Here is a 24,857-nt window from a genome sequence, read left to right on the forward strand (position 1 = left end):
AGAGTTGAATTATTCTAGTTAAATAAGGTAATAATATTAATAATAATAATAATAATAATAATAATAATAATAATAAGAAGAAGAAGAAGAAGAAGAAGAAGAAGAAGAAGAAGAATAGTGGGACAGAAACAGATTAAATGCAACGTGAGGGTAAAACACAGGACCAGAGGAAAATTATGGCAAATAATTTGTGTTTTAACAATCAAATTCACACTGTACAGTTCACACAAAAGTTGTATAAAAATTGGCGAAAGTCTGGTGTTTTGCAAACTTCCTGATGACGATATTCCGGTTTGGGGTTTTTGTAAACACAACAAGCCAACACACACACACACACACGTACACGTTCATTACCTCGCTGACACGGTTAAAATAGATGTCACCAATTGTGTTATCAGCCACAGTGTAACTCAGACTTTGGACTTTGGAGAGAAGCAGCTCCTCCTGTCTACTTTCCGTCGACCTCTTCACGGAATGACCACAAACTACCAGCTAGCTAGCGATAGCTGAGCTACAGTCAAACCAAAGCGTTGAGCTGCTCGGGGTTAGCTCCAGCTGACGCTCGCTGCGGTGTTTGTCACTTCCAGAGAGAAGAGGACACTCTCATGGTGGTCTCAGTTCAATGGGGAACTGTCTGTTTTCACAAGGTGCGGATGACCTGTCGCTGCTGAACGAGTCCGAGGGGGGCAGCCTTCCCGGGGAGCCTCCTCCGCCCTACCAGGTCAGCTCCTGGGTCTCGACTTTAATGTGAAAGCATGTCACCACAGTCAGTAGTTTCAACAGGCCATTACTATACAGTCTATTAAACCGGGAGTGTACCTGTCATACTGCTCTCAGTATGGATGTACCAGTCGCAGAAATGTCCAATAATTAAATAACTCAAGCCCCAGACAAGGCTGCTCATTCATGTTGGTACTTGTTAAGAATTTAACTTTAATTTGGACTTTTGTTTGTTGTTTCAATCAGAAACTCCATATTAATAATGTGACATACAGCTCTAAACGTTGGAGGGGGTTAAGATTAAATATTATTGGTAAACTACATTCAGCAAATTGGATCTAACTCTAATTATAATGCAGAAATCATACAAGCTATATCCTGAAATATTATTGCACAAAATCCCAGACAATACTGAACAAGACCTAAACAGCAGTGTTTTTTTTTTTATCATGCATCACAACTTGTAAGACATTGTCCTGGTGTTGCACCGGAGCATTGGATGGTATCATGTCCTCCAAATGGCTTTCCAAAACGACATGATACGTTAGACAAATATCAACATTAGTATCAGCTTCAGGCTGTAAGTCAAAGGCAACACACCTGAAACATGTCTTGAATCCCCACCCTCATAGATGACGCAGGCGGGTTGTCTTCTGTTCCTTCTTTTCCAGGAGCGCACCCAGTCAGCGCCAGTGTACCATCCCACCCCAGGTGAGAGCCGCCTGGCTTGCCAGCTGACCGAGGAGGAGCAGGTCCGCATTGCCCAGCGAATCGGTCTGATCCAGCACCTGCCCAGAGGCATGTTCGACCCGGGCTCCGACCCCTCTGACAGGAAAGTTAAAGAGTAAGTCTAAAATAGGCAAATCTAGCAAATTTAGTAGCATATTAAAAGGTCCAGTGTGTAACAGTTAGGAGGATCTGTTGTTAGAAATGGAATATTATTATCATAGGTATGTTTTCATTAGTGTATAATCACCTGAAAATAAGTGTTTTTATTCACTTATAAGGAGCTGTTTTTATCTACAAGGGGAGCGAGTCCTCTTCTACGGAGTCCGCCATGTTGAACCGCCGTATTTGTACAGTAGCCCAGAACAGACAAACCAAACACTGGCTCTAGATTGGGCCTTTCACTTTTTTTTTAAGTTTCTCATAATCTGATGCCAGTAAATCCGACACACTGGTCCTTTGAATACAATTGTAGTTTGAGCCTTTGGATAAAAAGGTTGGGGTGTCATATGTAAATTATTTAACAACACTTCACAAATCTGTGAAAGGAATTACCTGCAACCTGAGCTAATTTCACAAACATTATCTTCACACTTAAAGATTGAGGAACCTTTGTCTCCCCTCCAGGTGTGTGATCTGCATGGTGGATTTTGAATACAGCGATCCCATTCGGTTCTTGCCCTGCCTTCACATCTACCACGTGGATTGCATTGACCCCTGGCTGATGCGCTCCTTCACCTGCCCCTCCTGCATGGAGCCGGTGGATGCGGCGCTGCTGTCCTCTTACGAAACCAACTGAGCAGCCCCGCGATGGCTGCTCCTGCCTAAAGAAAAAAGTAACTGCACCTTTTTAGTCGAAACTGTCCTAGCTGTTGAAACAGGTAGCCAAGGTGATGTGGCATTATGCAGATGTGGGTTGTTCTAGGGTGCAGACAGATGTTGAAAACTGTACTCTACAGTACGTTGCTTAGGTCTGATATGCACCTATTTGGGCTTTGGAAACTTTTTGCCTTTTACAGTAGCATAATGTGCCAAATCAAGCTAGATGAAGACTATGGTAAGCTGTACACGTAGCAAAATATTACTGCAAAGTAATTTCACTTTTGTGTGACTGATTTTTTTGGTAATTAGATGCATGTCACCAATGTAATTTACTTCCCCGTCCCCCCAGATGTAATGTGCAATATGTTATATCGATGGAGAAAATGCAGGACATTTGTCTTGGTCAAGTGAGCATCATTGTTTGTCAAAAAATCCGGTGAAAATATGAAGTGAACTTAACTTACTGTGTTTTTCTCATGAACCCATGGCCTTGAATGTCACAAAAACACAGGCCTTCCTACCGATATGCAATCATCAAACACACAGGAAAAAGGTTTTTCTGAACAAAGAGAAGTTATGAGTTCCCACGACCGTTCATGTCTTCAGCGCTATGTGGTAAAATGTCAGTTTATGTTTTGTTATCAGATAAAATGTCAGTTTTTGAAGAAATCTGAAGATCAAATCTATTTTGTTTTGACTTGGGTCTCTTTGTATGTATTGTCGTTTCTTTTGAAGCTGCTTTTGTGAATGTGGATCTTTTTTTTGTTTGTTTGTTTTTTTGCCTTTCCACATTATGGATCTCCTTCTTTACTTTGCCTGGAGCTCTCAGTTTTGTGTTGTCCTCTTCTGTGTGTCCTTTTCATTGTTTACCGTCAGTGACATTTACAAAGATATGCTGTGCAATCCCCTCCCTCAAAGCACCTTGGGATACCCCTCATCTAGCACTCTGTAGCTTGTACATTTAATAGATGATTGTGAGTTTTGATAAGTGTGTATGTGTGTGATGTTTTTGTTTGTTTGTTTTGAGGGGATGGTGGGTAGAGATTGGCATGTTGAAGTAACTTTGTGAATTAACCCTGTCAGTTGTGAACGTTGTTGTAGCTCCTCTCTTGGAGCTGTTGGGGTTTTGTTTCGTGTTGATGGCCTTCTTACAACAAGTGATGAATTTCCAGAGCTCCTGGGTCTGGTCAAACAAAACGCTTTTACGTTTTGGTATCGGACGTGTACTATCTGTTACCGACTGCACAATGAACAAGCAGCAGTAGAAAGGAATGTATCTTGAATGTAAAGAATTGTTTCAGCTTTTAAAGATATGAACATTGTAGGTGAGAATAAGAGGACATTTCTGATTTACTCAGGCTTCTGTGCCTTTTAAGTTTGAGGTAAGCCAATTCCTGTGAAGTACAATCATTTCTGACGTGACTTTCGATTTTCTTTTAGTTGTCCTCTAGGGGGAGACAGATACCAGCACTGAACTGAGTTGAGTCACTATGAAATAGGCCGAGGCTGGAGCCAGAAATTTGCTCTGGCTGCTGTAAACAGTCATTTTGTGTTTTAATTTATAATTTGTGCCACCAGTGCACAGGTTTTAGGAAAGTCATGAAACCACAATAAAAATTTTACACAAGTATGATGTGTTGTCTTTTTATTAAGGCTAAATCACAATTCCTCGTTTTCTTGTATCGGTCAATTACACAACAGCTGGAACACCGTTCAGTGACTCCAGCTGCTTCCTAACAACTTATTTATGACAACTAACTGTACAGTGGGAAATGTGCAAAATGGACGGGGATTATTTGTATATAGAGCAGTCCTGTATATTTTGTAGTAGTTGAGTTCCCTTTTCAGTAATGGCAGAGGTCAGTTTCATAAAGTACTAACCTGATGACTAGAAGGCGATTGTGTATATTAATTGTGCAATTGTATGAACTAGGAATCTTTCCCAATGTTTTACCAGGAACTATTGTAAGACCGGGCCAGATGAACGGCAGGCACATGATCCAATGTCAGGATGCCAGTGTCAACTACCTGGACCCTGAACATCAGCAGTGACATACCCATTACAAGAAAATGGCATACATGAGGAGTGCCGACTAAAGCACAAATACTTCATAAACTTGCAAGAGAAAGAATACTTTCTTTCAACAAAACGTTTTATTAAAAGGTAATATTTACAATATTAACAGCACACATATTGCACATTTTAATGCCCACTGGATGACAGTCTTAGAACATTGTGATATTCAAAAATCAATACACTCAGCTTTCGTGAATATATATTAGAAATGTGGTTCTCAGTTAAATTACAAATATTTTACATATTTTGTCATTTACAAACTGTTAAAAGCCTTTTAATAGTCTTACAGTACAAAAGACCTTTAAACCTTAACAGCAAAAACAGTATTTCTTGCTGTGTGTCTTCTCTAAAAAGCATAGATTCCCATGCTAACTGTGGCAAGAGCCACAAAAAGTCCTAGGACCATCCGAAGCAGAGGGGTAGTTTTGATCATGTTTCCGGGGATCTGGGGCATCTTCACTGGTTTGGAGTTAGTTGAACAATTCTGTATTTCAGTGACATTCAGCATCTTCTGTAAATCATCAAATACCTGTAAAACAAAGACAAGAGTGTCCATCAGCTGCTTGGATTCATTAACAGCTGCAAGAGAAAAGGTGTAAGCTCAGCTATGTCAAAGTGACATTTCTGTTCTAAGCTTTCTCTCTCTGCCCAGCCATCATCGCTCCGTACCTGAATGTTAAACTCAAAGGCTCTGACAGCCTCCTCCAGCACGCCGTTCCTCTCCTCCTCCGTCAGCTCCACGCTGTTCATCCGGCTGCGATACAGCTGTTTGAACAGGTTGGGGCTGGACACACCAGGGAAGGCAAAGAATGACAGACCCTCGCTGCTCTTCAGCCCCATGGACTTCTGGGCGATTCGACCCAGGACTTGCCCTCCAGACAGGTCACCCAGGTACCGAGTGTAAGCATGGGCAACTAGAAATTCAGGGTTTTCTGCACCAATCTATGAAAAAACATAGAAGAGTGTTATTTCAGGATCAAACAGCAGAGAAACAGAGAAATATAACTCAACATATAACGAAACATACTTGTCTCAGTCTGTGGCAGTATCTTTTAGTGGCTGCAGGGACAACAATCTTCTCTCTCCAGTCCTGGCCATAGAAGTATTCCAGGTCTTTCTCAATGGCCTCCAGCCTGGCCAGTTCAGCCGGGAAGTAAATGGGTGCAACGCCAGGGTGGTTGGAGTTCCTGTCCAGCTCTTCCTCCAAAACCTGGTAGATCTCATACAGCGAGGACAGGAGGAGCTGAAGAAGAGGAGGAGAGGTGTTGTCAGACAAAAAGGTATTAAAAAAAAACAGTGAGATTATCTGATAAAAATAGATTTTAAATATATTTGTCTGTACCTTGTACTGTTGCAGGGTGACTTGTCCCCTCTGGAAGCTCAGCATCAGCTCTGTGTTTTCTGCCCTGACGTGACTTCCTTTGCCACCTTTTTGATTTGTTCTGACAGATCCGCTGCAAAAAGAAAATAATCCGATATAGTATAAAACAGGTACTTTCTCATAAAGAAAAAAGTACAGAAGATACATTGTGTGAGTACACTGTGAATTTCATGAACCTTAGATTAGGTTTAGACAACATGCAGCTGATAAAACTTTGCAAGCACAGACGTTAAATCAGCACACTGCACTAGAAATCTACTTTTGCATGCTTCAGCATTAATGCAGTTATAATCATCCAAACTTGTGTTTTCTAAGATACTTTTCGGAGCATTTCATGGATGAATATTGCAATGTACAAGATGAATGAGTTAGGAAGAAAGGATTTAGAGATGGCATAAATCAGTTGCTCATTCTTACCTGTCAGTAATCTGCTCCGCTGTTGTCTGAGTCTTCTTTTCTGTCTCCATTGTTTCCCTGAAAAAAAGTTTAAAAAATGTCAGAAAAGTGCTTTTGCAGGACATAAACGATTTTCCAGCATGATCACTAACATTGCATAAGGATCCAAGAGGTATAAGATGCCAGAAACGGGTTGTGAAATTCAAAGTATGACAAAAAAAAACAATGGAAATATTGTGTTTCACTCACCAGTTAGGATGAAGTTCTGTAGGTTTGGTGGTTTGGTCTATATTCAGAAAGATTCACTGTTTTTCCTCTGGATGTCCTGTACAGTTTGTGCTCTGTGTGCTTTTGCTCTTCTGTCCCTTTTATACAATCCTTTCTCTGTCTCCTCCCTCCAGCAGCTGAATGAAAACAGGAACTAGTCTGCGTCACAAAACCACAGCTAAACATGATATGGCAACTTGAGCAAAAAGTAGTAGGAGGGACTGAGAGTTAAACATGATACAGCAACTATGAGAGCCACTTGGAAAAGTTCTGAGGGAGGGACTATAGGACTTAGCATGAGTAAGGAAGTTTTAGTACTTCCCTGGAAAACAAGAAGGAGGAGGGCTGAGTGCTAAACATGACAGTGCAGTTAAGGAATTCCAAAGTTGAGCCAGGCGAGAGGAGGAGCTGACTCTAAACATGACTGTGTGAGTTTCTGAAGCCGGAGAGGGAGGAAGTGTTGAAACAGTGACTAATGGTACAGAAGAAACAATCACATGATTGTGTCACCACAGTGCACCAGCAGGTAATCAGAAACATGAACAAGTTCAACCATGTTACTAGATAACTGATAAGTCCATGGTGGTTCACATGGAAAAGGGGGGTTTCAGTTGAACCAGAGCCAATAAAGCTGAGAATGTAAAGCAGATACAGGCACTGGAGGCTGCTACAATTAAATTAAAATATATGCTGAAACATGCTGCTTCAAATGATTTTATCCATAGTTCTTTTAAAATGATCATAAAGCCTGAGCTAAAAAAAATCTTTTTGTTATTGATAAAAATTTAAGCCAACAACTTTCTTACTTACTTAAATTTAAAAACAAATCTGTGCAATCTGTCTGTCCTTTTTAAAAAATACATCAACAAGGTGAGATTCTATTTTTTTAATGGCTATAAAGTTGCACCATATTTGTCCAGTTGGATGCTTACACCCACAAGTGACTGTGACATGATGTATTTGTAATTGTTTAAGTAATACAAAGTACTGCTCTAATACTGCTGAAAGGACACTACATGGCCAAAAGTATATGGACACCTGAACATCACAACACAACATGTGATTGATTGAACATCTCATCCTAAAGACATGGGCATTCATTTTGCTGCTTTCATTCTTATGGGGAAGCATTCTGTACATTTTTTTAATCTGGCTGCAGGGATTTGCTCCCAGAGAGCCACCACCACCATAGAGGTCTGGCAGTGATGTTGGGCGATGAGGATCACAGTTGACGCTCACCCTAAAGATGCTGGATGGAGTGAATTTAAGATCAGCTCTGTGTAGGCCAGTCAAGTTTATTCACACCAAACTCAAACCGGTTATTTATGGATCTCACAGATTGTGAAGCCCATTGAAGCGTTGAAGCGTGACATAACTGGATGCTATAGCATTAACATTTAAGAAACAGCCCAACTGTATATAGAGTGTCTACATACCATAATTAATCCCTTTAAGTAAAGGCCCACATGAAAACAAACATTTTAAAATACAGATTATTTTCTGTATTAACCTAACTGATAAAGTAGGCTAATGTTAAAAAAAATGTCTACTCAAGTCTCACTGTAGTAAAAATAGTTAAACATTTTCAGCATAAACTACAAAATCAGGAGGATCATTTTATGTGATAAATGTTTGACAGAACTAATCTGGTCAGGCATCTGCAGAAAGACACAACAGCTGGACATAAATCCTGTGCTCTCACTCCCTCCTGCCTATCATGACTCAGCAGACAGACACGGAGGGAGGGAGACAAGGGGAGCGCTAAACGTGAGTCAGCAGCTTCTTTCCTTCACACGGTTCAGACCCGTGACCGACATTGAGAGTGAGTTCACCTGAAGCTATTTGTGAAAAACATGGTCTGAACATAAGGTTTTCTTTGAAGTTGTTAGCTCGTTGTTCAGGCGACCAAACCGGTTATGTGCTACTACACAAGTTTTGTTAAATTAACGTAAGTTTTTAAAACGAGCTTCAGGCAGAACGTCGACGGCAGACTTTGAACTTGTAACATGGCGACAAAGTAATTAATTAACTGTTACATCATGTCCTCAACACTGCCTTATCCGTTTGTTTTCATTTGGTTTTAGATTAAAAAAACGGACTCAACTGTAGGAAATCCTCACATTTAGAGTCTTTAAGCAACATTAAAGCCCGACTCTTATGTAGTTAGCTACTTCCTCTCAGCCCTGCAGCTCACTTGAAAATAAAGGTTTTTTAAATGTGCCAGTGCCCTACTTCTAGTAAACTTGCCCGTTTTGATTTAACAGAATACATTTAGTAAACCCTCCTTTTTTAATTCAATTCAAAAGGGCTTTATTGGCATGAGAAACAGGCGTTTACATTGCCAGAGCATATGTTACATATATGTATATACAGATTAGTTTGCGTTTGTGTGTCACTCACTGTCCCTCAGGTTGAGATATGTCCTGTCTCCTTCTAGGATTATTGTTAATTTTGAGTGGTCATTTAGATCGCAGAAATTTGGGATTACAGAGTTTAAATTCTTTAAATAAATGTTCCTTATATTATTGAATGTTTTACATTGTAGCTGGAAGTCTCGGTCTCAACCTCACCTGTCGGACAATCACCATATATTCAGTTGTTTGCCATGAAAAGAAGTACATTTTATAAGTGAAGTAAAGTACATTTATAGTGAAACCTCCTTTGCATTTGTGTTGCTTTACTTTACTCATACTTCATGTCCCTGCTGCTGAATCACTTGTCCCTCTCATCCCTGGCTGTGTAGATGGATGGTGAAGCAGTGAGTGGACTCAGCCCGATAGAGAAGGAAAGGCCCTTCATGATGGATGTGGAGGAGCTGGGGGAACCGATGGTGGAAGGGAGCTGTGAAACCCAGATGGGAGGAGCGGGGAACCAGTATGTGAGGCGGTTGAACCAGATGTGGAGGAGCTGGGGGAACCAGATGTGGAGTTGGAGGACTGTAGCACCAAGAGGCTTTATAAGGTGGACCCTGAGCCTGCTCTGCAAAAAAAGCACGACTTTTTTCTTTTTCAAATGATCTTTCATCTGCAGCAGAGTATTAACAGTCCTGATAAGGGACGTGACAGATCCTGATGTAGTTGCTTGGCATATGTTATTGATACACTGGCATCAGTATTGTACTATGTTCTGTTGCAATGTCAGAGGTGTACCATTGAACTCTGAACCTTTCTACTGTGTCAGCCTTTTGCTAGTTTATAGCTGTGTGTAAATGAATGGGCTCAGTCTATGCAGTTTGGTACACACTGATCCATTTCTCTATGAAACTGTGATACAGACAGCTTTTGTAATGCAGTATATCAATACAGCATATGATTGATTGAATATTGATCCCTAAAATTAGGTGCATGTCTTCCTATTAGGTTAAACGGTTATCATTACTGTCTCACACATTGTTATTTTTGGATGTTGTTCAGTTATTTTTCATTCATTTTCATTTTATTATTCACCCGTTTTCTTTCAGGAAACAAAGTTGTTGCTCAACAAGAAAATGTGGTATTCTGGTAAGGTGCTTTTAATTGGTCTGTGTGTTAGCTGTGCATCAGCTGTGTATACAGCTGTAAGGGTTTTTATATTGTAACTCTATCATGGTTCTAATCCCGTATGTCTCAGTGGTAAATGGTGAGCAAATCCACCATGACAAGTCATAGATCTAGAGATGTGGGTCGAGAACCAGTTTAAATTGTCCACACGATGGGAATTGTGTGCCTCCTTTAATTAATAATTACTTTTATTGATGCTGACATGTTTTTCTGACAGTTTTGCATTGCAAAACTATGACATCGCACTCATGGCCTACTCAGCTGGAAAGGTGCAACAAGCAATATGTACATACATATTGCAGTGCAACATGGACTTTCAGGAATACCATGTTTTTGACACTCATATCCTATGTTACAATAACATTAGCGCCATGCAGGCAAGCTTAGCAGTGTTCTCTTTGACCAAGAAAACCTAAACGAAAACAAATACTGTACAAATATTAGGGAAGGAGGCTGAGAACCGGTTCAAAATTAAACAGCAGTTAAACAGTGGAACATTTTGACATCTGAGAATTCAGTTTAGTTAATAAGATGGAGAGATGGTTAACGGGATAATTACCTATTGTTTAATATGAATGACATTTTGCAGGTAATAGTGGAGCTGAGCATGAACTATGTGAAGCGGAATCCTCCGGCTTCCTCCCTGCTTATCCAGTCTGTGTGCCACAAGAGAGATGGGGAATAAAAGGAGGAGAATATGAGAGAGAACAGGTGACAAACAACATTGGATTAATTTAAATTTGACTCAGTCGTGTTAAGTTTGTCTGGGTCCTAATATCATAAGATAAATAATACTAAATAAATAATGACAACACAAACTCTCTTTCATCCCTTCAATTCTTATGACTAATATGTAAACTTTCTCCTCCAGGACATCCAAAACAAGTTGTTGCGTTCATGTTGCACAGCAGAGGGCAGCATTGATTTGGTAATTATCCTGTAAGTTTTTCAAGCATTATGTCTACTTCCACTTGCTACTCTTCATCTTTTCCCTACCTGTCTGTTTCTCCCAGGTGAGTCCAAGCTCCATGTTGGAGCACTGGGTGTATCTAGATAACCAGCACAACACAGCAGACGGTCCTGTTACCACAACCATCACCCCTCCTGCCACTCCAGTAACCCACATGCCTTATCCATTTATCCCTGTTCCTAGTTCAGTGACAGCTTCTGCTATGAGTGCTGTTGTTGATCCCATGATATATAGCCCCATGACTCACACCTGCAGTCCCATTAGTTCTATGTGCAGTCCCACTGATTCAGCCTGGGACACTCTCAGATCCACATACAGGAGTCCTAGCTGCTGTGACCTGGATCCTGTCAGTGCTGCAGCTCACCTACATCTGTTGGGGGAATCCTTGTCCCTGATTGGAAGCCATCTTCAGGAGACAAATGTGAGTAGATTCAGTGTAGAAAATGCATAATTTTCTCAAATCCAGGGTTTTACTTGAAATGAATACTGGTCTGTAATGGCTGTTTCTTCATTAATGGATATTTCATGATTTGAACCCTAATTAAGTGTTGCTTCATGAACCCATACCTTCTTCTTTTTCTGTTGACCGCACAGTGGTCGAGCAAATTATTGCAGCTGTGAGAGTAATACAGTAATAGAGATTACTGAAAACAGCTCACTTTACCAGTAATTCATGATTAACCAGACTAAATTACCACTAGACAGGCCCTATATTTTGGGGTACAAAGATATGGTATGAGTGTGATTTGGTTGAAATAACAACAATAATGTACTATGGCACAATATTTTGCGATGATATTTTGTGTGATACTAGAGTTGCAAAATATATTCAAAGCTGTTTTACAAGATTTCTGCACTACTTCACACAAAGGAAGAAAGAAAGTCAAAGGACATACAATATAAACAAAAGCCATGTGACAAAATAAAATAACATACATTTATAGTGTGAACTGTTTCAGATTACCTTTTTATATTGAATTTTGTGGCTCAGGTTTTTATAATTTGATGAATTTAGGAGAATGTCTTACATGCAGTTAAACAAATATATGCAAAACCCAAAGAAAGTGTTAAACCTTTTTTCACATGTATGCTTTGGGTGAAAAGTGAGCTAACCACAGACGTGAATTGTTTTTTATTAAAATTAATATCTTGTATAATACTAGAGTCACAAAATATATTCAAAGTTGTTTTACACGTTCTTCACACTACTTCACACAAAAGGAGACAGAAAGTCAAAGGACATCTTAAAAGCTGTGAAATATTGCAATCCTACAACTCAAAACACTTGACTGGTTTGTTGGCTCCAGTTTTGTCATAGACATGTGTCTCTACATGACTACATTTGACCACAGGATCAAGAAGGGCAAGTTTCATATAATTGCATTTCTTTGTGTCTCTGCAGAAAGTGGTGAATCTGTCGAGTAGCTCGTCTCTGCTCTTGGACTCTCTGCTCTGTGCCCTGGCTCCTCTAATCTGCCTCACTGAAGTGATACCAGAGCTGAGGAGCTGCACACAACACACACTGGTGAGAGGTGCATTCACACGGCATACTTTACTCTGTTTATACGCACAGGCATGCACATGAGTGAACTGATTGTTCTGCCAGTATGTTATGTGTTAAGGAGGAAATCATTGTTTTTATCTTATTTTTTTAAGGCCTCCACTCTGGAGAACATTGCCTATGTGATGCCCGGGTTGTAACTGATGACGAAGACCCCTCTAGCAGTACACAGCGCATTCTGATATGCTGAAAGACACTATAGGTTAGTTTACACTTGGAAAATACGAATAATATTTATTTTATTCTGGAAGAATATTTGTTTGAACTATAACTTTATTTTTGCTTATTTAAGTTTATTTTAATATGTCAATTGTTTTTGGTTGTTTAGTTAGAAGATATGAATGAAGATTGAATAATGTATTTTTCTTTACCGACCAGACACCTTCAGTCTGTGTCACTGGACACATTAAAAGTTTCAATTAAAATCTTTTTCTATGTCACAGTGGTGTTGATCAGGAATCACATACAGTAGATTTACTACGGTACGGTACTGTTACATGTTCTTGTACTTATATTTAAAAATAAAATAAAAATGCATATTTGCATAGTTCATTTGAAGGAATAGCTGTATCTCTGTGCCACTGATGATCAGTTTGACTCCATATGAGTAGGAGTCACAGAGGAGAGTCACTATTTCATTTCTACAGAAACTCATTGTGTGAAGTGCATAGTTGTCAGCTTGATGACATCATCCAATAAGCTCATGTATGAGTTAATATTTTCAAAAGTTGCTCAACGTTTATGGAATAACGGCATCTAAACCTGCAATATTGCAACACACAACCAATTAAATAAATTTCACTTTTATAAATTTCATTAAAAAACACTTTCACATTCCTTATTAAATGTTATTGTTTTATATTGAGGTCTATTGGCTGTCTATAATTGCTCTAAAAACAATAAATTCAACACCTCTCATTCTTTCATAGATAAATCAAACCGGCTCTTGAAGCTTGACATTTCCAGGGTGTCACTATGTGGGATGAAACTGCAAGGTACTATTTTTATGAATACTGTTCCGTATAACACGACACAAGCAGAGCGACATTCCTCTTTTGATTTACTTTACATTGTCTGTGACATGTCCTCAGCGCTGATTATGGACGACAACTGCAGCACATCAAAATATATACAGGCATATTTAACTTATAAGTTATTAAACTTAACGACTAAACCCTGAAGCTCACGTTATTTGACAGTCATCCATGAGTTTTGACACTTCATGGGTGTGGTCAATAAAACCAACGTAGAATGATTCATATGTGCTGCGGGATACTCCTCCTCCGCCCCATCATGGAATGCTTTGCAGCCTGCAGACAAAGAAACCTGTTGTGCATGCAAAAATCTATTAACAAGTGTGTTCATGTGTGCATGTGCAAAATTGGGAGTGGTGAGACAGGCAGGTTGCTCCTTCAGACTGTCAACCTCACCTGCCCTGGCAGCTTTTAGTAGTCGACATGTACTGAAGCTGTCTGGATGAGAGACATAATTCAGTGTCAAAGAAGACAGTACATGAACACAACTTCAGAGACGATAAACAGCTGAGTAAGTATGTTTCTTATTGTTTGAATCATACAGCTGCTTACTAAATGAAGTACTAGTTATCTGAATATTAAGATTGGAGAGTAACTGAGGCACTGTAAACTGTAAATTATTAGTGATGATATAAAGTTTCTTGGCCATATTACTGTTGGGTGCCAGGATTTTATCCGTATGTGTAATGTGCACCATAATGTTTTTTTACCAGCTGTGAGTAGATCTGAGAAAAGAGTCGTCAGTGTTACCTGAGCTTTGATTGGGCAAAACAACTGATGTCTGTGGTCTGATTATACTTGTTTGCATTTCACCTTAGTGCTAAATGTGTGCAGTCGTTATGAAATATCAGTTGTCTGTTGTGTGTTGTCATTGTGAACTTTTAATGCCGTATGTTCTGCCTTTTTTTTTTTTTTTTTAAATTGTAGTTGGATGTGTTTTGTTCATGTTTGCGTATCAGTCAAATATAAAAAAGTCCAGGTAGAATGTAGTTTGACAGGACTGGCAAGGTGTGGTGTACCAGGAAAGGGATGCAGTTACAAAAGGTGTGAAATGAAAACGACAAGTTAGAGCACAGCCATTATCAATGATCTTTGATCTCAGGTAAGAGGAAGCAGTGAGCATGGAATTAAGCAGACATCAAAAGTTATCACAACTTTCATGTTTATCATTAGATGGACTTACTCCACATATCAGATGTCAGATCAGATTATTAAACTCCTCCCCAACATGTCCAATCCTCAGTTTTTCCAGTTTTATTTGCATGTGGTTTCATCTTCTAAAAGTCTATAGACAAACCTTTGGTTGGTGTGTTACACTTTGGTTGGTGTAGCTTCTAGTCATTTTTGGTACTGACTTACATCCAGACATCACATTTGACCCGTTCCTCTTCCTTTCTTTCAAGTTATGAGTGAACACTTGAGAGGGAGCTACTATGAGTCCTCCTCCCCAGAGCTCAGACTCGTTCTTTTGGGAAACATTGGATGTGGCAAGACGTCATCAGCAGACACTATCTTGGGCCAGCTGTCCCCCATCTCTCCCAGTGCCTCCAGGAGCAGCCAACTGCGACAGGGGACCTCCGATGGCAGGAGTGTGACCCTGGTGGAGGCGCCAAGATGGTACTGGAGCGGCGGCAAGATGGAAGACAGTGTCAAGAAGGAGACAGAGCGGGCAATGACGCTAGTAGCACCTGGCGCACATGCTGTTTTGCTGCTGGTGCCTGTTAGCCAGTTTACAGAGGTTGGTTAAAGTCCTTGTTTGTGCTTGCACATGTGTATTTGAGTCATTTCTTTGTTTCCTAATATATACAGTATCAGTCCATGTGTTTTCACTGTGCCTTTATAATACATAACTGTTGATAATAATGAATTTTTCTCTTTTTCTTTCCCTGGTGTTCCCAGATGGAGGGTTGTGTGCCTGCAGAACTGGAGGAGGTCTTTGGAAAGGAGGTCCTGGATCACACCCTGGTCCTGCTGACCTGTGGGGACTACTTGATGGGAAGAGAAGTAGAGGTATTACAGTTTTACACTCTAGGTCTCTGTGCTGAGATGTACATTTCAAGTCCTCTTCATTTTTTGTATTTTTTAAAGTCTTGTATACAGTTTGGTACCAAACACTCTTCAAACAAGTAGAGTACAAGAAGTACAATACTTAAGTCCCCACTTCTTTAACCAGTGATTTTGATGAGGATGTAATTCAAATTTAGCTTCTGTATTTTATTTTTAAACAAGTTGGCAAGTCATGTGACACACTGATACAGAAATAAAATAAAGACTTTGTAGGTTAGGTTTTGTAAACTACTTTCAAACACTGATACATCATTTTGTGTAAACTGCTTGCAGTATTTTCTCAACATTCACTGTTTCCAATTTGGAGAGGCAACCCTTTGCAAATTTTAAATTGTTTTCCCACAGGAATACCTGCAGAAAGAACACCCAGGCCTGAGGCAGATAATCGAGCTGTGTGGAGGAAGGTACCATGTAATCAATAATCGCCAAAGACAGGACAGGGAACAGGTCCACGAACTGCTGGAAAAGGTGAGAAGTCGTCTCAGAGAACAATTAACAGAAACTATTGGACAGAGCTTTTCTCACACATTCTGAAATGTGTGTTGCTAACAACTTCTCAGGTTTCTTACTGACTACGGTGTTTATATCACAATATAGTCAGTTTTGGTGTATACTTAAAAAAAACACAAAATTGGGGTAGTGTGAATGTCATGATTTTGTCAGACATTGTGTTTTATATACTGCATGTGTTGCACCTCTTTGTTTTAATTGTTTAGTCTAGGTTGCTGAGCATGCCTGTTGTAGTTTTTCCCAGCAACGCCCTGTTTCACACGAATTACACCCAGCCCTAGTCAGGACCAGTTTGAGTACTAATGACTGGGCTAATTACATTATAACTTTGACTGATGTGGGAATTGATTCTATGGAGATTAACTGCAGGAATTATAACATGTGACACTGTATTTGTAAATGTGTGTATGTAACAGGTGGACGATATAGTGAAGAAAAATGGGGTATACTATATGACAACAGCCCAGGAGAGAGAGCTGGAGAAGCGAGTGGAAGACAGAAAGCAAGAACTTATGGAAAGTTACAGAGCTCAAAAGGAAGAGAGAAGAGAGACGGCCGCTTCAACGCACATCACTAACACAGAAACACAGAGGAGTATTGATAGAGGAGAGGAGTACAGCGCCGCCTTGGAGAAGAGGAGAAGTGATGTGATTGAGGGAAGAGTGAATGTGAGCCAGGTGTCTAACGGGCTTCATTCAACTCCAGCTCCAGAGCGACAGTCTTTTACAGATGACAGGCAGGTGAAGAGGACGCCCAGTTTCAGACTAAATGCAGGTAAATGCTAATAGATATTTTGCACCTAATGTTCTCCTGCATCACAATGTAAAAAACAGAAGAAAAAGGAATGTGAGCAGAAAATGAACAGGACTCATGTTTACTGTTTTACCTTTAGATGGAGCTATACTCTCACAAATGTCTGAGGAAAAAACATCTCCAAAAGTAATCACTACTTGTAAGTCACAGTCACATATGAGGTTTAAAAATATTTGTCATGTTTCATTTTCCGTATTGAACTTCAAATATCACCTGATTCTTTTCAGTTCACCACAGAATCAACAGCTCTGGAGAGATATCCCCTGGTGCATCTCAGACCTCCACTCCTCATTCGCCTGTCTTCTCCTCTAACCCCTCCTCGCCGACCTTCACTTTCTCTCCCTCCTATGCTTCCTCACTCCCCCCATCCTCCTCGCCCTCCTCATCCTCTCCGGAGCTGCGTCTGGTGCTCCTCGGGCGATCTGGAGCGGGGAAGAGCGTAGCTGGAAACACCATACTGGGGCGGGAGGAGTTTAAGTCACGCCTGGAAAGCCTCACAGCGATCACTCAGGAGTGTGAGAAAAAGAAAACTCTGGTGGAAGGAAGACGGGTAAGTTATTAAGATCCCGCATGGTTTCATTTTCCTTTCACACATTCCACCTTGTGTCGTTGCCAAAACCACCAAATGTCTAATCTTTGACACACTCTTCATGTTTTGTGTCATGTAACAATACAATCTGGCTTATTTCCCATGAATCAACTCTTTATGCTGCATGTGTCTCCTCTCTCACCTGCAGGTGGCGGTAGTGGATACCCCAGACTGGTTCAATTCTGAGCAAACTCCAGATGAGGTACGAGCTCAGATCTCCTCCTGTGTGGCTTTGTCCAGTCCAGGTCCTCACGCCTTCCTGATGTGCGTCCCCTTAGACCAGCCTGCAAAGACAGAGCTGCAGGCTCTCAGGGCCCTCGAGTCAGTTTTTGGCCCAGAGGCGGTCCAAAGACACACTCTGGTCCTCTTTACTTATGCAGATCGACTGAGGGAGAGCGGGAAGGCTGGAAATGACAGCGTGGAGGCGTACATTGCTGGACAGCGGGGGGATTTGTTAAAGCTTGTAGAGAAATGCGGGGACAGGTTTCATGTGATGGAGAAGGGACGAGATTGGAGGGAGAGGAAGAATGTGGCGGAGCTCCTAGAGAAGGTGGAGCAGACAGTAAAGGAGGCTGGAGGGCAGTGCTATTCTTGTCCTGCTTTTCAAGAGGCAGAAAACAAAGTCAGGCAGAAACAAGTAGAGATAGTAAGGGAAAGAAAGGGAAAAAAACTAGAGGAAGAAAGACAAGGAGACGTTAGACAACTCAACACTGAAAGGCGGATGCTTTATTCCTACATGCAGCCTGTAGCTGAGGCAGAAGAGGAAGTGAGAGAGGAGGAGATTGAGAAAACAAGGGATGAGGCAGAGAGGAGTGTCAAAACCATGAATATCGATAGCCTTCCTCCTGTTACGCTTTCCACCATGTCCCCTTCACTTCTCCGCTCCATTAAGGAGAAAATGGAGTATAGTGCAAAGAATTTACCCAAGCTGTTGGCAGATAGCTCTGTGTGGGTCGGTGAGGGAGCAAAGAAGATGAAAAGTAGTCCAGTTTGGGGGACAATCGGCAGTGGAGCACAAAATGTCCAGAAGATGGTGGTTGATAGTTCGGTGTGGGGGAAGGTGGGAGCTAGTGCTGGACATGTGTCCAAACTAGTAGGAGATAGAGTTCCCAAGGTAGTAGTGGATGGTTCTACATGGGTGGGATCTGGAGCAACAGCAGCAGCGGCAAGTCCTGTGTGGGGAAAAGTCGGTTCAGGGGCCAAAATAATGGCAGGCAGTTCCAAACGTGTCGGAGCTGGGATAGGAGCTAGGGCAAAGAATTTGGCGCAGAGTCCTATGTGGGGAAAAGTAGGATCCGGGGCCAAAACTGGAGCTAAACTGGTGGCTGGCGGCTCACTGCGAGTTGGAGCTGGAATTGGTGCCGGTGCAAAGAAGGTGGCACAGAGTCCAATGTGGGGGAAGGTGGGCTCTGGCGCCAAAGCAGGAGTTAAAATGGTGGCTGACAGCTCAGTGTGGGAGAAAATTGGGACTACTGCGAAACAGGTGCCCAAGGTAGTCATAGGGGGCGCGTTGCTGGGTCTGGTGCTTGGCGTGTTTTTGGGGGGCGTCATTGGCGGAGCTGTCGGGGCAGCTGCTGGATCCGCGGTATCTGAGGTCGGCAGACGAAAATTCAGCAACAAAAACACGTTAGAAAAGACAGAAGAAGCTGCAAAAAATGTGGAGAGAACAGTGAACGACAGAATAGACTCCCTGGTGAAACAAGGAGAGAAAGTATTGAAAACTGAATGAATGGCTGAATGTATATAAAATGTATAACAACTGTAAAAACATTTATTTGTCTAGAATTAGTACAGTCACAATGTATAATTCAAGAGACGTGTTCTAAGAGCCTTTCTATGTTTCTCTCTTTTTATTCAAACAGAGTGAAAGGGTTAATTTCAAAATACTTTTGTATAAACAAACTGGATTAACTATTTTTTATTTTTTTTAAATGCTTTGAGATGATTCCCAACTTCAATATTATTCCATTATTTGCACTCTGGCAGTGAATGAGGACGGGTCTAACTCTTTAAAATAATGTTAATATGTTTGACAAAATGAACTAAATTTATATACTAAAATGTATTTGTTAGGGAAAGTATTTAGGTGCTGTTCTGTTTGCAAGACGTCAAATTCTGTAAGAAAATAATAATGTTACTTTTTTTTGTCAAATATTCAACCTATTTCCTGTCCACCTGTTGTTTTAAGCAGTGATTTCAAGTTGAATTTAAGCATAATTTCGTAAGCAAGCATTTAGCATGTTAGCACTTATCTCCTGCTAATACTGTAATCTTCCTCAGCACCTAATTAAAAAAACATTCACAGAACTATTGCATCTTTGTCTGTTGTCTTAATTTAACACAGGACATAATGTATGATAAACCTTAAACACACACATACTCTGTGATGGAAAGTTTTTTCATGTCCTCTTAAATATTTTTTCACTATTTCACCGTTCTACACTGACTTTGTTTCTGCGTTCATTAAACCTCACAACTTGCTAAATCTCTGCAATAAAAAGCTGCAAGCTAAGCTAAAGGTTCTGCGTGTGACTTGTGAAATAAAGCTACTGGTATTTCTGTGTGCACGTGGGTGTGACTCAAGAGGGGCACAACAGAGGGGTGGTGGCAGGGACATTATCTCTGAGTCCCAGGCTGGCCAACATCACCCTGCTTGGCCTCCTGTATCAGACGAAGGAGAGAAGATTAACATCCCAGCAGTTATACGTTTTCACTTTTTGACCTATATTAGTTATTGCAATATTTAATATCCAATAAGAAGTCCTTTAGATCCATGAAAACACACGCACACATTAGAACAGCTCGCCCTTACCCTTAAACAGGCTGAGCAGGTGAATTCAGGCAGTGGATTTCAGATGGAAAAGAGATAACGTGATAAAGGGGGACTATGAACAACAAGGAGTTCCTAATATTTTTGAATAAATAGCTAAGAATTAATATCAGCTTAAAAGCTGGGTGATTTAAAAAAAAGTTTAAAGGTAAGTTTAAAGCTGTGAGCAGAACATAGAGCAAATTTTAGGTTAATGGTAAGGCTACATGAATTATCATGGATTCATGCATGAATTAATTCATGAAAAAGCATTAATTCATTCATGTAATACTTCACGAACAATCAGGAATGTAACAGAACAGAATGAACAGTATCTCATGCATGACTTAATGCTAGAACAATACATTAATGCTACAACTAAGATATTTTAATCATAATGATTTCTGAGTTATTGCAGACGTTCATGTCTTCTTCATGAGTAAGTGCATGTGTACTCTGTTGAATTCCAGACTTGTAATCATGATTAACTGGGCATGACTTCTTCATTACTTTATCATGTATTCGTCAAGAATTTGAAGAAATTACAAATGCATGTTAGATCATAATTGGGTATTTTGGATTTTAACTATCAATTATTTAGTTAGAAAAGAAAAACTATATCATCTATGCATAAGCAACACATTGTTAGTACATGTGTCTGTAGCCTATAGGCAGTACATTAGCTGTTGTTTGTGATGAATAAATAGAAACTGCACAAACGCCCAGCTGTCAAATTTTTAAATAACGCAAGGCGAAAATGTAAATTTGAACACATCTTTAGACCTTTTTCGTGGCAGTTTTGCATAACTTTTCATAGCAGGAAAAGTACAGGTGAAACAAGTTTAGAATGGCTCACTTCTATTAAGTGTCACAGTAAGCCAATACCAGGACCCTGGAACAGGCTCACCTAAAGGGAGTGCAGTTGTTTTAATGTGCTATTCCTGCTATGACAAGCCAAATGTGTGCTGTGAGAAAGGCCTGTTGGTTTATATTCTAATGCATCATCGCACCATGACACAAGTAGGCCTTCTGTAAGAGTGTGCTGGAATTATATCTACAAATCATTTATTGGTAAATTACTCAACAACACAGCAATTGCAACTGGCATAAACTTTGGTGTGTGCAATTGCAGAATACTGCGGTACCCCTTCAATTTGTGTGACCCCTACCACAGTCTGTGGTTTCATAGTGAAGCAGGGAGGGGACAGAACGGCCTGGCACAGCAGAGCGGGCAGAGGCAGCCGTAGTAGTGTTGTGAAAGCAGCTCTTCCTGTTGTGTGGTCCCGAAACCGGGTGTGTAAGGGGTTCCCAGAGCATCCTGGTGGCTATATCCTTTTTTAGTTTTTCCCCTCTCCCTTTCTTCCATATAGCGGTTGCCACCCCACATGTCCAAACACCCATCAAACGCACACACATACACACATGCACCGCCAACACCCCTCCTCCAGGAAACTCGTTGGCCGTCAATGAGACAGCACTAACTGTAGGCGTTTCCTGGCCACTTGATAGAGCCCAGCACGCAGGCAGAGAGACACCAGCACCACTGCACAGCTGCAACTCACCCCAGGCTACCCCCAAACTTCTCACTTATACAACCCCACCACCGTGCTGAGCCCCATCTCTAACCGCATCCCACATCCACCCTGACCTCCCTCACACACAACCGCACACCTACAATTGTTGTTGTTACATAAATCTTCTGCTGGTTGCACATCCACTTAATTGCTTGCATGCACACACACATACAATATGCACAAACCAATCAAAAACATACAGTGGTGGAATGTGACTACATGTACTGTAAGTACATTTACTCAAGTACAGTCCTTAAGTACAATATTTTGAGGTACTTGAACTGACTATTTCCATTTTATTCTATTTTGAACTCTACCAAATTTTGGAAGCCAATATTATGGTTTTTACTCCTCCATTTATTTCACAACATTAGTTACTTGCAGGATATTAATACAAATAATAAATCAGCTCATAAGTTATGATGCATTATTATAGTTTCAGCTATCTGGCAGTATAGAAATAGTTGAGATTAGCCTTTACCAGCTGCTACATTAGTGATGCTTACACACTAATGCATCACTAATTAGAATCCACTGAGAACTTAAATACTTTACTGCCAATTATTTTGCAGGATGCTAGACTTTTAACTTAGTAACATATTTTTACACAATGGTATTAAAAATAGAAGAGTGAAGAGTACTTCTTCCACCACTGAAAACATTTGCAATATATGTACAACACACTGCTCGGGAAAACTCCAACACTTCAACAACAATTCTTTTTAGACTTGTGTCTGTTAAATTATTTTTTCCTTTTTCTATGGCTGGGATTATCACAGTAGTGTCAGCGTTACATTTATCACATCACTAACTATTTTAATCATTTGTGGTTGTTGTGTTGATCTATGAACATAATTTATGGCATGATTTATCAACATTTTAAATCAAGCATTTACATCTCAGTGGGTTCTTCAACCCAAACCCAATACCACTGCATTTATACAGTTAACATCTAATAGTTGTTATGATCAACTGAGATTAATCTGATTCACAAATGTTCCCTAAACATTTGACAAGCACGGCAAAACTTTTGGATGTGTTGAGAAATCGTGCTGACAAAGGGCAGTCTTTGGAACGCAATAAGAGGATGTCAAATAAGGAACAGCAAACTAAAACACACTTTATTTCTGTCTGGTACAAGTGTGTCACAATGTCAGGGTGAGACCATCGAGCCTGCTTCTCTGACAGCGAGAACGGCAGGAACATGAAAGCTGCAACTTCAATTCATTAATGCATGTCATGCGCTTCTCTGCTGGCACAGAGTGTGTGACACCATAATTGTACTAGGGCAATGCTGCTTATTTACATGTAAATTTCTGAGGTCGCATTTGGACCCGAACAAAAGAAATCAGGTTTTTAACCCTCTTGTGAGAGATATAACATTTTTATGCGTCTACAGAGGAGGAATTCAAGATCCTGAAATTTCTTGACTGAGAAAGGATAATTAGATTTTTGTTATTAACACAAAGAAATCAACATTTCGTTTCCACATAATTCCAGCATGAGGCGATTTAATTAGATTTCCAGGATCCCGTTTTGCATAATTCATCCATGTTATGGATCCATATTGTTTGATATTGAGGTGTAATGTTCAATAAAGGAACATTGTGACCTTGTTTGGATATAAAACATGTATGAGTCTATTTGAATGCTCTGATGTTTCATGCCTCTCAACTTGCCCCAGAGCACAGTTCAGCATATTCCTAAAACAAGGATCTTCATACTCAGTGTTAGCACATCACTGAAAAACACACAGACTACAAAATATCCAGAAAAATCCATCCCTTACTTATTCACACTACTTTTGGTATCTGGCGATGATTGTGTGTCCTTCCCTGTGTGACATTTAAACTCCTCTTTGTTTGCTGTTTGCTGTCTTTTGTTGTCACCGCTCATCATTTGTGGCCGCCACCAGCCTTATTTGACCCTTGACCTTTCCCAGAATGCCCTGGGTCACCAAAGAGGTCTTAGCCCCAAAGCTTTCCTCACTGTCCGTGTCACCGTAGCAACTGGACGATGCTGGGGAGGCCAGAGCAACGACTGAGTCAGTGGAGTCTCTGTCTCTGTGGACTGTCGCCAAGGCGGGACGGGCTGAGGATGGTGGGGCGGCGTGCGACGGGGGAGGAGTGTCGCACTGCTGAAAAAGAGGGTTCAGTTTGTCCAAACTAACTGTGATGCTTTGGTCCTCAGCCTCATCCTCAGCGGAGTCCCTGCTCTCATCCTGTGCCTGGTCGTTGAGCAGAGTGACCAAGAAGTTGATGTACTTCACAGCCAGACGCAGGATTTCATTCTTGCTGAGCTTCTTGTCAGGTGGGTGTGTGGGAATGAGTTTTCGCAGCTCAGAGAAAGCCCCATTCACATTCTGCTGTCGCCATCGCTCACGGCTGTTGGTGAAGACACGGCGAGCAATTTTCTGAGGAGGGCCTGTTGGACACACAGAAACACTGTCTAAGTGTACAGGGACTCAAAGGATATAAGAAGTTGATATATTCTTATTGCCAACAAATCTCAATAAAAAGACCAAAAAGACCAATGCAATGATCCTACTAACAAGTATTGTGTAGCTTGATATAGCTTATTCCTTTAATAACAAATATTAAACTTGGACACTGTTCATTTATTACAATAAATATGCACTTTAATTTATTTTGAATTAGTTCCACATACACCATCCTGCTGCTGTGAATACTCAGTACAGCACCAAATGTGTATTAAAAACCACTGCTGAAAATAGTCTCCCAAAAAATACTTTACTCCTGCGTTTGATACAGTGCCCAGCTGTTTTAGGTAATTATTTACCCTTATAAATAAATCTAAAATATATTTATGAACCATGTTTTGAAAAAGTAAGGTGGCTGAGGCTCATGTGGTTGAGTAATTGGTAATTAGAAGTTGCTGGTTCGATTCCCAGCTCCCCCGGTCCAGTAGAAGTGTCCTTGGTCATGATACTGAGCCCCAAATGGTGCCCGATGGCTGTGCTGTGAGTGTGTGTGTATGTGTGA

General features: G+C 40.6%; 5 protein-coding genes across 7 annotated transcripts in view; 3 read left to right on the top strand and 2 right to left on the bottom strand.

The window, feature by feature from the left end:
* The first annotated feature begins 287 nt into the window (after positions 1-287).
* On the top strand, positions 288-3,898 carry rnf11a (ring finger protein 11a). Of its 2 annotated transcripts, none has more exons than XM_035660215.1 (3): positions 288-721; positions 1,392-1,564; positions 2,074-3,898. In XM_035660215.1, exons 1-3 carry the CDS (start codon positions 623-625, stop codon positions 2,243-2,245), a joined length of 444 nt encoding a protein of 147 aa, XP_035516108.1. In that variant the 5' UTR covers positions 288-622; the 3' UTR covers positions 2,246-3,898. The 2 variants fall into 2 exon arrangements, with proteins under 2 accessions (XP_035516108.1, XP_035516109.1); XM_035660216.1 differs by having other exon boundaries at positions 1,392-1,552.
* Positions 3,899-4,409: 511 nt separating this feature from the next.
* On the bottom strand, positions 4,410-6,525 carry LOC118326402 (heme oxygenase-like). Its single transcript, XM_035659394.1, is given in 7 exon segments — positions 4,410-4,874; positions 5,015-5,287; positions 5,373-5,588; positions 5,688-5,761; positions 5,764-5,798; positions 6,144-6,200; positions 6,372-6,525. Coding segments are annotated over 6 exon segments (831 nt in total). The 5' UTR covers positions 6,194-6,200; positions 6,372-6,525; the 3' UTR covers positions 4,410-4,691.
* A 2,759-nt stretch (positions 6,526-9,284) lies between these two features.
* Positions 9,285-12,884, top strand: LOC118326857. The gene is made up of 7 exons (XM_035659990.1): positions 9,285-9,350; positions 9,850-9,889; positions 10,518-10,639; positions 10,800-10,856; positions 10,942-11,319; positions 12,301-12,423; positions 12,555-12,884. Exons 2-7 carry the CDS (start codon positions 9,877-9,879, stop codon positions 12,597-12,599), a joined length of 738 nt encoding a protein of 245 aa, XP_035515883.1. The 5' UTR covers positions 9,285-9,350; positions 9,850-9,876; the 3' UTR covers positions 12,600-12,884.
* Positions 12,885-13,334: 450 nt separating this feature from the next.
* LOC118326855 lies at positions 13,335-19,878 on the top strand. Of its 2 annotated transcripts, XM_035659987.1 has the most exons (8): positions 13,335-14,004; positions 14,897-15,231; positions 15,393-15,503; positions 15,906-16,028; positions 16,487-16,844; positions 16,963-17,022; positions 17,111-17,433; positions 17,621-19,878. In XM_035659987.1, exons 2-8 carry the CDS (start codon positions 14,899-14,901, stop codon positions 19,199-19,201), a joined length of 2,889 nt encoding a protein of 962 aa, XP_035515880.1. In that variant the 5' UTR covers positions 13,335-14,004; positions 14,897-14,898; the 3' UTR covers positions 19,202-19,878. The 2 variants fall into 2 exon arrangements, with proteins under 2 accessions (XP_035515880.1, XP_035515881.1); XM_035659988.1 differs by lacking the exon at positions 13,335-14,004 and having other exon boundaries at positions 14,059-15,231.
* A 56-nt stretch (positions 19,879-19,934) lies between these two features.
* The window catches only part of lyl1 (LYL1 basic helix-loop-helix family member), a 9,465-nt gene continuing 4,542 nt past the window's right edge, over positions 19,935-24,857 (bottom strand). Inside the window, exon 4 of the mRNA XM_035659989.1 lies at positions 19,935-24,279. Within this exon, the coding sequence (XP_035515882.1) occupies positions 23,741-24,279 (539 nt within the window). The 3' untranslated portion in view covers positions 19,935-23,740. The remainder of the gene's footprint in view (positions 24,280-24,857) is intronic.

Source organism: Morone saxatilis, unplaced genomic scaffold, assembly GCF_004916995.1.
Source record: "Morone saxatilis isolate NCDOM2014 unplaced genomic scaffold, NCSU_SB_2.0 Contig17, whole genome shotgun sequence".
Lineage (NCBI taxonomy): Eukaryota > Metazoa > Chordata > Actinopteri > Moronidae > Morone > Morone saxatilis.

Bases quoted from the DNA above. Each gene is read 5' to 3' on its own strand.
- rnf11a (XM_035660215.1), top strand. From the start codon at position 623: ATGGGGAACTGTCTGTTTTCACAAGGTGCGGATGACCTGTCGCTGCTG. The intron at 722-1,391 runs GTCAGCTCCTGG...CTTCTTTTCCAG, and splicing joins AGCCTCCTCCGCCCTACCAG to GAGCGCACCCAGTCAGCGCC. The intron at 1,565-2,073 runs GTAAGTCTAAAA...TCTCCCCTCCAG, and splicing joins TCTGACAGGAAAGTTAAAGA to GTGTGTGATCTGCATGGTGG.
- LOC118326857 (XM_035659990.1), top strand. The intron at 10,640-10,799 runs GTGACAAACAAC...TTTCTCCTCCAG, and splicing joins GAGAATATGAGAGAGAACAG to GACATCCAAAACAAGTTGTT. The intron at 10,857-10,941 runs GTAATTATCCTG...TGTTTCTCCCAG, and splicing joins CAGAGGGCAGCATTGATTTG to GTGAGTCCAAGCTCCATGTT.
- LOC118326855 (XM_035659987.1), top strand. From the start codon at position 14,899: ATGAGTGAACACTTGAGAGGGAGCTACTATGAGTCCTCCTCCCCAGAG. The intron at 16,029-16,486 runs GTGAGAAGTCGT...TGTATGTAACAG, and splicing joins TCCACGAACTGCTGGAAAAG to GTGGACGATATAGTGAAGAA. The intron at 16,845-16,962 runs GTAAATGCTAAT...TTTTACCTTTAG, and splicing joins CAGTTTCAGACTAAATGCAG to ATGGAGCTATACTCTCACAA.